This window comes from Cebidichthys violaceus, unplaced genomic scaffold, assembly GCF_023349555.1.
Source record: "Cebidichthys violaceus isolate CVI_PGR_0920_01 unplaced genomic scaffold, fCebVio1.0.p SCAF_4, whole genome shotgun sequence".
Lineage (NCBI taxonomy): Eukaryota > Metazoa > Chordata > Actinopteri > Perciformes > Stichaeidae > Cebidichthys > Cebidichthys violaceus.
The window spans coordinates 10,527,457-10,541,626 of NW_027176594.1; the positions used below are offsets into that span (position 1 = coordinate 10,527,457).

At 43.9% G+C, this 14,170-nt stretch overlaps 1 protein-coding gene across 2 annotated transcripts in view; it reads right to left on the minus strand.

Moving 5' to 3' along the window:
* Positions 1 to 14,170, minus strand: part of vegfc (vascular endothelial growth factor c) — a 78,754-nt gene that overhangs the window by 14,219 nt on the left and 50,365 nt on the right. For both annotated transcript variants that reach the window (XM_068727710.1, XM_068727709.1), the window contains exon 4: positions 5,119 to 5,258. In XM_068727710.1, the coding sequence (XP_068583811.1) occupies positions 5,119 to 5,258 (140 nt within the window). The remainder of the gene's footprint in view (positions 1 to 5,118; positions 5,259 to 14,170) is intronic.

A 14,170-nucleotide genomic window follows, 5' to 3' on the forward strand; every position in this document is an offset into this window, starting at 1 on the left:
CAGCAGAATGTGCAAGTGGGAAACATAAGAGCTTGATAAGTTGATATACTACATTTACTATTGATATTCATTTCTGTTTTAATGCACAAATCTCACATTGCTTTATGTCTTCTGTTGCAATTCATTACTGTCAATAATGTTTGAGTCCACACCTTTCATCTATCATTTTAGGATTAGTTATTGTCCGATTATTTGTTGTATATGTGTAAGAGTAACTGGATGTGGTCAGAGGTGAAACCTTAAATTAGAGAGGGCAGCCAAACTTTTTCCAGTCCTGTGTTTCTCTTACTGTAGATAACTGGGGCAGCAAAGCCCCAAAGTTCCTCCAACAAATCCAGTCTAATTTCAATTGGGAAATTCATTTGACATGATCTTCAAAATGTTTGGAGCAAAGTCTAAATAAACTAAAACCAGTACCAACTTCGCCAAAAACGTTTTCAACTCTTTCTATCTGATCTTGAGGAGTTGCCTGCTCTGGAAACTAGACCCATAATTAGTTCAAGAAAAAAGGATTCCTCAGATCTGTATGCGTGTGAATACTAACTCTCTCAACCCACTGCCAATGAGAAGCCATTTGAGGAATTGTAGACTAATAAACACCTTGATCAAAGAAAGATGTCCTGGGCCGGCTTCAATCGAGATGGTCAGGCGGGAGAGGGAAGTATCAGAGGATTATCTTTGATGAGACGCTGGGAGACTCTGGGATTTCTACTGCCCACTGTCACTGTTTGGAATCAGATATGCTAACATGCAGTGGCATGTCTTCTAATGCTGCATTAATCTGTTTTTGAAAAGACTATGGCTGTACTTTCTCTCACATAGTAAACCATGTCATTTTCTCAAACACTTCTCCTTGAAGGGCAACAAGCTCAGCTAAGATCATGAACAAATATTGTACCTACATAACATTAGCATGTTAACATTGTCATAGTGAGCTTGTTAGCATGCTGACTTTAGCATTTAGCTCACAGCACCAATGTGCCGAAGTACAGACTCACAGAGCCACTAGCATGTCTGTAAAGGCCTTCTCTGGTTTAAATAGCTTCTATATCAGCATCTTCACCAGACGTCCTTACAACCAATGGCAACTTTCAGTGAGTGTGATGTTGTTACAGCATAATAAGGAAAGGTTTGATGGTCAGAGTGGACAGGTATAAACTGAGGGTCAAGGTTTATTTCTCCTCATTTCCTACAAACAGTCAACATCAGGTTGCTTTAATAATCAACGTTGACCTTGATCATTCTCTAACCGTACCCAAGTCCCTTTAGTACAACAGGGTACAACTTCATACTGTACAGACATACTGTAGTTGACAGGTGCAGATTCAGAATGTATGAATAAGCATTTGAAAAATGTTGGCAGTGAACAGTCTAAAATGTCTTCACTAAACATAGGCTGCGTCAGAAATTCCATACTAACATACTTTTAGTACGCTAGATTTTTAAGCATGTCTGAAACCTTGTACGAAACTAATAGTACGCTAACTATTTCTGATCAAATTTTACAGTATGAAAACACTGGACACTCGCCGGCATAAATATCCCACAATGCAATGCGATAGCTCTGTAATGCCAAAAATGCTTCAATTGAAGTTTAAGCACAAGATTTGACATTGCTAGGTCTAACATTCATTTTTCAATTGGTACAGAACTCAAAAATCAATGTTTTGTCATATGAGGTTATGCAACTCCAACCAGCAAGGAGGCTCTCGGAATGTTACGTGGTAATTACTGCTCAGTGCGTCCGAAAAGATGCATACTACTATTTATTCACACAAAAGTATGTTAAACAATATATTGAGTATGTAGTGCAGAGTATGCGATTTCGGACGCAGCCACAGGAATCGTCTGATATCAACATTCGCTCTCCTGGGAGATGGACAGAGAGAAACCTACAATTCCAAAGTCTCTTCCATTTGCATGACATTTTAATGGATCAAACACGCTATAGAATATTTTAGTAGATTCTGGAAGGAAGCAGATTGTAGGTGAATAAACATCTCCATCAAAGACAAGACTCTCGAGTCAACTTCAGATTGTGTAGGAGAGTTGCTGATTGTGTTCACGTGGACATGAGTATCCTGGTAAAGAGGCTTATCCTGGTTTTATCGTATTCAGGAATTATGTGTACAAGCACAGAGAAATCGGGTTATTTGTATCCCTGCTAAATATTAGTGTTACAGATTCCTGCATTCTATTTGCACAGATACCTGTGATGTTTACTGAAACAAACTGACCTACACTGTACATTTACTATCATTTGACAACATTACTGCTAATTTCTTCTCTGCTCTGATGAGCAACACCGGCTGCTCTGAGCACATTCTCTCTCTCTCTCTCTCTCTCTCTCTCTCTCTCTCTCTCTCTGCAATACATTATTTAGAGAGTGCTTTTCAAAAATCAGAATACAACAGTCTGTAATACAAAAGTGTCATTTTGACCCACCTCAGTAATTCTGTGATAAACACATTTTACGATAAATTCTTCACAATAAAAGTCCTCCATTTTCGTTATTTAAAAGCTGTTGTTTGAAGCAGCAAAATCAGGAACTGCTGTATTTTCATCAGCAGCCTTCCGTCCTACTCCGGTGTGGGCGGAAGATGATGGAGACATACATTTGAGAAATTGTCCAGATCGTGTCCACATGCTGTCCTCACCTCCCTGAGATCAGAACTCAATGTGAGCCAGGCCACCTCGGCATGTGGTCTGGCTAATTGGATCCCAATGCGAGCAAGATTTGGTCTCGGAGTGTACAGACCTGATATTTAATGCGTCTTGGCATGATCAGATGACAATAGTCACATTGAAAAGACAAGTGTAGCCTGTGATGATGAAAATTAAAGCCCCAATACAGAGATAGAACTGTTGTCCTCTGCACATGGCCAGAGGTCACCTTTATCACTGCACACACACACACACACACACACACACACACACACACACACACACACACACACACACACACACACACACACACACACACAGTCAAAATGAATACAACACTGAGGAAACCATTGACTTGGACACAGAGACGGCAGGCGCTGTGTTTGCACACAGACAAATTGTTTTGTAGTTGTGAAAGAGTCTGATGATGACAAGAGACACGGTGTGGTTTCAATTAGTTCTGCTGCGGCATAGACACACAAAGGGACATGCTCACTAACAACAGAGGAAAGTGAAAGAAAAAGATGGGAGGGAGGAAAGGCAGAGAGATTTTGGGGAAAAGGCTTCTGTGTGACTGCTACAGTTCTCACAGGTTCACCTAATGTGAAACATACGAGTGCTTCATCCTTACATGTGTGTATTCTTACATGTTGGATGATTTGTGGGTGTGAAAATCTCTACAATGCGTTTCCTTTTCTAATTTGACACGCAGTGTTGAATGCCACTGTTTTGTGAGTGCGTGAGTGCATGTATATATTGTTTAATACCAGTACATATCAACACCCCTCTAAAGTCAGTGGTCCAACTATCTCTCTATCTCTCTCTCTCTCTCTCTCTCTCTCTCTCTCACTCTCACATGCACACACACACACACACTCCACAGCATCAAGGCCTATTAAAGTCAATGAAGTGGACTGTGTGAGCAACTACAACATCCAGAGAGAAAACTAGTGAATGTAATGAAACTGTAGATATTTAAGGAGTGCTTACATAGAATCCATCTGTCAGAGTCAATTTTAATTGATTTCCATGTCATTAGCAGAACATGAGTCATATTACAGCAGCTAACATCCTACAGGTTACATTCCAGTGTATGTCTGGCAAACACACACACACACACACACACACTTCATTGACTAACGCTTCATGTCGTTCCTTGGTTTAGCTTTATTGTGAAGTTATATGGCACATATAAGTGCACATTCCATATTGAACAGGTCAAAGAGATGAAACATCCGATCTGTGTGGAGCGATGGACAGTGTAACGTTCCTCAAATTAATGCATGCAATAAACCGAAATGACATACTTCCATCATGTTTTCTACATTGCTTTCCACCATTTGAGGTTTGACTGGTGCTCTTTTAAGACATCATCTTGTTGTGTCCTCCACCTGTGTGGGTTTTATGGCATCGACTAGAGAATTAGAGTCACACATTATTTCACATTTTCGTAAAGCTAACCAGTTGATTCACAACGTTAACCATGTGGCATTCTGTGTTTCTGCAACCGTGATACGAAGCCAATACGAAACATATTAATAAAACATTTTTGTCCAGAGACGTCGCTAGTCAACGAATCTCGTAGTTTGCAGAAATGTACAATGTCAAAAAAAAATTCTAGTTTAAACTCATAAACATAAACTTGTTCCCAACCTGAAGGCTTGCCCTCCAACTTTTTCTGGCAGAGTATCATGACCTAAGCTGCTTCACGTTCAGCTGCAAACCACCAATGAAGCAGGACTACCTCAGACACAATCCTGGGATCACCAAACTGGACACTCTGCACTGAGCTACACATCCTGTTCACAAATATCACAAACTGAACAGGAGACAAGGGACAGCCTTGGCAAACTCTGAGAACTCTCTTTGTATGAAAATGTATGATGTGAGGCCAATTGTTAGCGGTTACATCAACCAGGCATAATTGTTAATGAATGGACTAGAACATTCAAACCAACTATAATATATTTGCATCCTTCTGTTTTCAGGACACATGCCAACAAGGAGAACATGAACCACTTCCTCATGGGATCCTGACTGTCAGAAGGTGTTCTGGAGAGATCATAACTCACAGCGTGCTTCATACAGGTATGCACTCAGGAACATACACACGTCATGGCTCTGTGAAGTTAATCAAGAGATATTCTGAAAAGTGTTTCCTAAAGTAACACCCCCTGTATACACAGGAAGCACAGGAAGCAGCGTAACAATAGATTCAAACACTCTTTGTGCGCACACACACACACACACACACACACACACACACACACACACACACACACACACACACACACACACACAGAGGTCTGAGACAGGCGTCAGACAGAGGTCTCCTTTGGGTCTGAATACTGTGTGCAAAGCTGACAGAACTGTCTGCAAGTTGTGTGTGTGTGTGTGTGTGTGTGTGTGTGTGATCCACAGAGACAGAATGATGCAGTGAGTATGAGCGCTTACTCAGGCAGGGATCTCCTGATGATGCTGTGAACTTGTTTGTAGACGTCCAGTTTGGACAGACAGCTGCACTGCGTGTGGTTAGCCACACTGATGGTCACCGGCTTGGTGCCTTGGGTGATCGGCACTGTGATCTCAAACAGCTGCAGAAAGAGCAAAAGAGAGAAGAGTCAGAGGAAGATAGTGCACTTTTTGTTTCGCAAGGTGAGCAGGACAGCTTGTTTCTACAGGGCTCCACATGTTCCTAAAATAATCTAGTTCGCCATCCAATATTAGTGTGACCGTGGGTAAGTGGAGAGCAGGGCCGCTTTTCAATCAGAGGGTCAGCGGTTCAATCCCTGGCTGCTGCTCCGCTAGTCTCATGTCATTGTGTCCTTGAGCAAGACACTTAACCCCAAAATTACTCCTGTATGTATCTATCTACCGTAGGTAGGATAAGAAGAGTGTCTGCTAAATGACTGTAATGTGTGGACTTCTTATGATCAGAAATTCTTATTTTCTGTCCCACCATTGTAAATCCGACATTAATATTGTTGCCGTATTCTGAACCAAACTTTACCTAGCTGTGGATAAAGCGTTGCCTACAGGTTGAAGAATGTATAATAAAAGTGAAGCAAAACAACAAATTCTCACTCCCATCTCATCTTATATGGCAGCTTGGTCAGTGACCCTACGATTCAAACTATGGCGCTTTAGGTTCCCATCTAGTGTCACTTTTGGACGAGTCAGGGACAACGTGTCAGTTTCCCCTCTGCATGCATAGTGTCTTTGCAAAATAAACTACCAACATAGGTTTACTTAGTTTTTAGGTTTATTTAAGCAATAAAAGTACTTGTTTATGTTTAGGAAAATATTGTGGTTTGGGTTAAAATAATTAAGTTTGTTGCGTAAAATAAATATCTTTGTTACGTAGCTGTTGTTCGTTAAGTACATAAGTAACATAACAAAAGTTAAGATAAGTCATGCTTGACTTTTGGTTTCACACGGGACACAAACAGCGGTCTAGATGTTTGACTTTCTTTACCAGGACTCCGGTCCAATGATAATATTCTCCATGTCAGCTGGATGTGCCATAAAACCTTGAGAAGGTGATAATATGTCTGTGGCACATACATGTCATAACTAAATATATTTCAAATTCCTTATGTGAAAGTTCTGGATGCCACTTCATCCCATTCAACTGGCCTCGACTTTGAATTCAGTCAATAAAGGTAGTCTATCACAAAAAGGCACTATTTCACACATTCTTTTAACAAGGACCCTTCAACTTGGAGTTCAACCCGACACTGGAATCACTGGGAAAAGGAGCACATTTCAAAATGAATACAATAAGCGAGAATGTGAAGGATTACCACTTGAAGAACAGAAAGTGTAAAAAGGAGCTGGGGTGGTTTTTCACATGGCACTGATGAAGATACTTACAGGCTGCTGTACAGAATAGAAGAGAAACCCTGAGAGCCACTTCATTCTTTCAATCATGGAGTTGAACAGCATGAATAGAAACTAATTAGTCTCAATGACTCCTATTCAAGCCTCTTAAACAGCTTAAACTGTCTCTCTCCCTCTCATCCTAATGAGGATATCATTAAAGCTGACCTCAGTCTTTTTGACCTGGTAGAGAGCTCACCATGGTTACAGAACACACACACACATAACAAGAGCTCTTTGAGATCACCGTGACCACCACTGGGTTGAAAAGTTCACCTGGACACATTTCTTAAATTTGTGGTTGGCCTGAAAGTCTATAAAATTCTTCATACATACGCTTCCTCTCTTTGACTAGAACCAAGGCTCTGGTGTTTTGAGGCATCGATTTCCTGCAGAGGATGGAACTCCTCCACTCTGCTCAAGTGTCTTTTAATAAATAAAAAAATACTGAGTCCCGACACAAATCTGGCCAACACCAAGATTACCGATTGTCGGAGTTGGCCGAGGAGGCCAATAAGTTCTATCTGGCTGGCCAACAAAGCTGCATGGCCACGCTGGAACCAGCCCAAGCCACGGCATGGCTACAGGGCGAGACAACGGTCGTCGCCACAGCGGCAGCAGCGAGCACAGAACAACCGGCCGGTTGATCAGTCGATCAACCGGCCTGTGCTATTACCACGCAAGGTTTGGGCCGTGGGCTACAAGGTGCCGTTCTCCATGCAGTTTCAGCGGGACAGAAAATGCCAGGGCCGACATTCAGTAGCTGCCAGAAGAGTCGGTCGGGAAGGTAGGCTGCTGTTCATCCAGGACAACGTTTCCGGGCGGCGCTTTCTCTGTGACACAGGGGCGCAGAGGAGCGTTGTGCCTGCGGGTGGACATGCTGACAAACAGGCAGCCCCCCCCCCCCCCCCCCCCCCCCCGCGAATGGTATCCCCCTACACACTTTTAGAACACGGTGCCTGGAGCTGTGTTTTATGGGGCAGCGTTTCAGCTGGGACTTTGTTACTGCCAAAATTGCCATTCCCGTGCTTGGCGCAGCCAAGGGCCTGATTGGGCCTGATAAATGCTGTGACTTGTTGTTTGTATCCATGTACACTAAGTGGAGCTGACTCTACCAGGTTGACTAGCATGCGGACCGCTATCCGGTTCCACACATTCAAGACTTTTCTGCCAACTTGTCAGATAGCGTGGTGTTTTTGAAAGTGGACCTTGTACGAGGTTCCCATCAAGTGCCCGTTCATCCGCTGGACATTCCCAAGACGGCGCTGATCACTCCATTCAGCCTGTTTGAGTTTTTGAGGATGCCGTTTGGCCTCAAAAATGCAGCACAGATGTTCCAGCGACTAATGGACACGGTACTGAGGGACCTGCCTTTCCTGTTCGTCTATTTGGATGACATCCTGGTGGCCAGTGCGTCAAGAGCAGAGCATATGTCTCACCTCCGGACTCTGTTTGAGCGACTCAACCAGCACGGGTTGATCGTCAACCCGGCTAAGTGCCAGTTTGGATTGACCACCATTGACTTTCTGGGACACCGCATCACAAAGGACAGGGCTTCCTGCAAAGGTGGAGACGGTGACTAACTTTACACACCCACTCACAGTGAGGGCCTTGCAGGAGTTTTTAGGCATGGTGAACTTTTACCATCGCTTTATTCCCCGAGCAGCGCAATTGATGCGGCCCCTGTACAAAGCCCTGAAAGCAGTGCCAGCTCTCCTTCATCTCAGAGTTTACCGCGGATCTACAGCATGTCTCCAGGGCCGTCACAAGGGCTGTCTAGTTAGGATTTGGCTATAACAAGATTGCTGGGGATCAAGTTTCAGACCTGGCAAGGCCGTCAAACAGGCTGTTGACTGGACCGAAGAGAGGGAACTCGCGTTTGTGGATGCTAAAACAGCTCTGGTAAACGCAACAATGCAGGCACACCCGTCACCTAAGGCTCCGATTGCCATCACCACGGACGCTTCAGACTACGCGGTGGGCGCGGTGCACAAGCAGTGGGTGAAAGGGGTATGGCAACCGCTAGCTTTCTTACATAGGTAAGAGCGCCGAACCATGATTCGCACTCCAGCAGTGCCAGCTCTCCTTCATCTCAGAGTTTACCACGGATCTACAGCATGTCTCCAGGGCCGTCACAGGGGCTGTCTAGTTAGGATTTGGCTATAACAAGATTGCTGGGGATCAAGTTTCAGACCTGGGAGTTCAGGAATTGAGGACGGCAGTTGGAAGAGGTCCTGTTTGGCGAAACTGGCGCTACGCTCCTGTGTGACGTCTCCACAGGCCAGCCACGGGCGGTTGTTCCCGACGAATGGAGACAGCAGGTTTTCAACGCTATTCATGGGCGGTCACACCCTGGCAAGAGGGCATCTCAGAAGTTGGTGGCAGCGAAGTTCGTCTGGCATAGGCTGAAAAAGTATATACGAATGTGGGCTGGGACTTGTGTGGTGAGCCAGCGCTCCAAGGTGCACCGTCACATGAAGACGCCTTTAGCACAGTTCTCGGTTCCAGAAAGGACGTTCGATCACGTGAATGTGGACTTGGTAGGACCTTTTTGCCCCCATCCCGTGGTTTCACACATCTCCTCACAATGGTAGACCAAACCACTCGTTGGCCAGAAGCTGTCCCGTTGTCATCAACAACGGCGGAGGAGGTGGCTCGGGCGTTTATTCAGACTTAGGTCCCCAGCTGACGTTTCCTCGGACCGAGGCCCACAGTTTTCGTCAGAATGCAATTGCAGGAAGCCTAGGAGTGAAGCTCCATCGCACTACTGCCTACCACCCACAGGCTAATGGTTTATGCGAGCGGTTCCACCGATCCATGAAAGCTGCTCTCCGGGCCCGCCTCAAAGACAGCGGTTGGGTGGACAGGCTTCCGTGGGTCATGTTGGGGCCTAGGACAATCCCCGAGGATGATTTGCAAGCGTCATCTGCCGAGTTGGTGTATGGACAGCCACTGCGGGTCCCAGGGGAGTTTATCCCCAAAGTCACAGACCCATTATGCGACCCAGCAGCGGGAAACGCTCCTAGAAACAGCCAGACTGTTGAAACTGGTGCCCACTTCGCAGCACGGCCTCCCACAGTCGTACGTCTTGTCCAGCCTCAAGTCAGCGGAGTATGTGTTCCTTCGCCAGGACGGCCACCGTGGACCCTTTCACGTGTAAACCTGGCCGGATGATGGTTCTGAAGGAATGGTTAGAAGGCCATTGAAAACATCAGGATTCATTTTCTAGGGACCATGAATATGTAAACCAAATGTCTTTGCCATCTGGCAATTAGTTGTAAAGATATCTTGCTCTGGACCAGAACGTTGGAAGGAGGGAAAGACCAGCTGACATTACCATTGTTGGGCCCCATGGAGCAAAAGATAAAATATCTCTAATATAGCATATGTGAGTTATTAAAGGTAACACAGCCAACTATGACAACACCAGAACACACAAGTCACAATATAGAAGAGGGAAAGATGGAACAAACCAGATGGTTAAAGAAAACGTTTTACACTTTAGAGTGAAAATAGATGACAGCGCAGGTGTTGAGCTAAACCCTTATGCAGAGACCAGACAGACATAAACGCTTAAATATACTTACAGTCAGTCAAATTGTAAATTATACAGTTTAGCAAACTTCTATTACCTGCTAAGTGTCAAAGCCTCTCAATGATTGCCAGCTGCATCAAGGAACTGCCAAAGTAAATCAGCACAATGAAACTTTCAGAATGACGAAACAAACCACAGAATACTCTTTAAAGAAACAACCACATTTAACTCCTTTCCTTACATCCATTTTGAGATAATCATATTCAAGAAGTCATTACCATTCAGTTAAACTGTAAATTGTCAATCTAATCTACCATCATTCGAATGACGTACTAAAAAGCCTATGTAAATCTCAAACTCTGGCCAGTATTCTGAGATTGCAGCCAAAAATAGCAGTTTGGAAAAACCGGTGGAGTAAAAGAATGTGTTGTGAAACCTCAAGAAGACTGTGTCTCAGCACTCACAGCTTTGTTACTGCCGCCAGGCCAAAGCCTCTCAGCCTCAAGCTTTGCATCATGTTTTCTTACCTAAACTAAAGGGTGGCATGCTGCGCAAAGGTTTCTTAAACCTTTAGACCAAGAATCATTAACACCTTTGTCCAATTTTCAAAATGTGCTACAAGGCTGACTTTTTAGTCTGCTATTTAACTGACTTTTTGAAGATGTTTGCTTTTCCAATGACAATGCTATGCTCGTTCTGTGGGGGACAAAACAACAATACAAAATCAATTTCAGCCACCAATATACCAGTGAATAGGGCTGGACCCAAATATTCAACCACCATTTGTGGGTATTCAGTTTTAAATTTTTAACCCACCAAACCTTTGGGAAAATGTGTCTTATTCAATAAAAATGAACAATACAGACAACAATACTTTAGAATAACAGAATCCTTAAATAATGAATGACTTAAATTAAACCAAAAGACTAACGTTGCAGCGCTATGCCGTCTATCTCAGCCGAGAGAAATGTGTGGCTGAGTCCTTCCCGAATCATGGAGACGAGCCAAGCCAGGGTCAGAGCCGCCGCTGCTTATGTCGGAGTACAAGCCAAACAGGTCTCGGGCTAAAAGAGCTGAGCGGAAGCCTCCAGAGGCTGCATCATGCAGGGTCTTGCAGCCGGGCTTTGCTGGAGAGGCGGTACGTAATGCCCAGAGACATCAGCCTCAAGACGCCACTGTTCTGTGGGAGAGGGCAAAGGTGACCTTGAGGTACGTCTACACGCTCACAAACACAGGGATGAGGAGAGGGGATGCTGAGGGCAGACAGAGGTGTGTCTGCACCGTCCACAAGAGGTGTCAAAACAGCACGACTCGTTTTGTAAGAAACATGTGCAGGGGAAGGAAGCCTTTGAGTATGTGACAGAGGAAGTCCATGCTGCTATAACTAACCAAAAGGTTAAAGCGCTGTTCCGGTCACAGCGGTCCAGTGCGCTCTGCAGGTTGAGTCTCCCCCCACAGCCGAAGCTTAGCCAAAATATGATTATTAGAAGATTAGAAAGAAAATGGTATTTGGGATCATTAATACCATTCCGACACCCTAACCATCTAATTCTGATTGAATGTACAGTGTTCATAGCTCAACAGCGTTCTCAGTCCTCACAGGGAAAAGACAAAACTACAAATGAAAATCAGCCACCACTTGATACATATATGTAGCTACTTTTTTAAAGCAAGCTAAAATATACAAATGTAATCCATAGTCACACTATACAGGGCCCAACAAATAAGGTTCACCTGATTGCACGGAGCAAGTAAAATGCCACTTTGTGATAGTAAATCTAGTAACTCACTTCCCCGATTGGCCAAGTGGTAAAAATAATGTATTTATATTATTAGGGCCCGAGCCATCGACAACGTCGGGCCAGCGACCAGTATGTCCGATTTACTCGAAATTCGACAAACATGTCCAGATCCACTAGCTCTACAAAAAAGCCTCTCAGACCCCTAATCTCCGCCTGGAAAAATGTTCCGCCATCTTGAATTTTGTGAAAAACTCATTTTTCAAAACTGCTCCTAGACGCTTTGTCCAATTGCTACCAAATTTGCTGTGGATATTTTTTAGATCTCCATCCCCAAAAGATATCAAAAGATTGCTGATATCTTATAGCGTTTAGAAGATACGGACCAATGAACTTCTTGGGGCGTGGCTTGTTTTTCAATACACATAACTTCTCAACCGTGTATCCTAAAATCACCAAATTTGCAGAATTTGTGCATATTGCATGGTGGAACATACCCTGCAATTTTCATTCCATTCAACCCATAGGGGGCGCTACAGTATTTCACTCAATTTCAGTTTTTTGGTGATTTTTCACGTTTTCAGCCTTTGTATTTGAGCGAACTCCTCCTAGAGAATTCATGCGATCGACTTCAAATTTGGTCAGGATGCTCTTAACACCTTAGTGATGAAAAGGTATCAAAAGCTAGAGTTTTCATAAAAGAACCTTGACGTGGCTGGGCGGCCATTTTGCCTCATTGGCCGGGAAAAAAGAAGTTGTTATAACTCCAAGGTACATTATTCAATCTGCACGAAATTTCTTATGCATGATGCTACTTCAACTCTTAGCACATTTCAATTGAAAAATGTTCAATAACTCATAGTGCCACCTACTGGCAAAAGGAAATGTCATATTTTATACTTTTATTTACTCCTCCTAGCCAGTTCACCAGATCAGTCTGACATTTTGTAAAGATAGCCTTAACACATTGCTGATGCACCATCATGAATATTGGGAGTTTTCGTTGAACGCTGTTGCCGCGGCAACGCATCATTCGCCATCAAAAAGTAGGCTGATGGATCAGTGGCTTGCGATGCTCAAAAACTCATGGAACTTTATACATGTGTTATAGGTAATGGGAGGACATATTTTATATGGGTGTTTGGCTTGGCCGTTTTAAATTGCCTCCATAGCGCCCCCTACAATATTTCAAAAGATCAGCCCCAGCGCTACGTTTGAAGTACCTGTATGAAACTTGGTAGGATTATGTATCTCAGAGAGACTTACAAATAAGTCTCTTGGGACCATGCTCTAAACCGTACCGGAAGTCGGCTATTTTGATTTTTGTGTCATTTTTCAATGGGATTAGGCTCATTTCTAGTCACTATACTTTAACAAACTACCCCTAGGCACTTTGTCGGATCCAGTTCAAATTGGGTCGGTACAGTCTCAAGACCTTTGTGATTAAAAGTTATCAAAAGCTTTACGTTTGACGGAATGGCTTAGCCGTAGCGGGCGGCTACTTTACGTGACTCCCCATGAAAAAAGCTGATGTAACTCAGCCAGACTTGTTCCAAACGCTCCTAAACTTCCCATGCTTGATAACACTCATGGCCTGAGGATGTCTACAAGCTAATTTTCACTAATACTCACAGCGCCACCTGCTGGCCAAAGTAATTCTGCGTTTTTTGACAACCGGCATCCGATTTACATGACTTTTACACAATGTCGTCTACAGTTGTTATAGAGCAACATAATACATGTTTTTGCATGCTCTGTAGCACCACACAGCTGATACAGGATGCTGTGGACTATTTGCAGGGCATCATTTCCTGCATCACGCAGTCGAAGCAGAAAAAAGCATCGGACTCGCAAGAGCGTTGTCCGACTGTCGCAGACGATCTCAGCTGCATATGTTGGAGTTCCGTCGGCACCCCCGACGTGCGGGAGGAGGCGAGGGCCCGTTCATCGCTGCTTGCAGCTTTAATTATTATTCTGATTTTTATTTTTGTACTTTGGGCGCATATTTGGGATACTTGCCATGCATGAAAACTCACCAAATTTTGCAGACTTGTCAGGCCTGGTGAAAATAGAGGTATGATATAGGTTTCATATATGTGTGAAAAGAAATGTCTCTCTAGCGCCCCCTCAAAGTTGGACCGGCGACGCCCCTCGGCCAGTATGTCCGATTTACTCGAAATTCGACACACATGTCCAGATCCACTAGCTCTACAAAAAAGCCTCTCAGACCCCTAATCTCCTCCTGGAAAAATTTTCCGCCATCTTCAATTTTGTGAAAAACACATTTTTGAGAACTCCTCCTACACACTTGGTCCGATTGCTACCAAATTTTCTGTGGATCATTATTGGATCA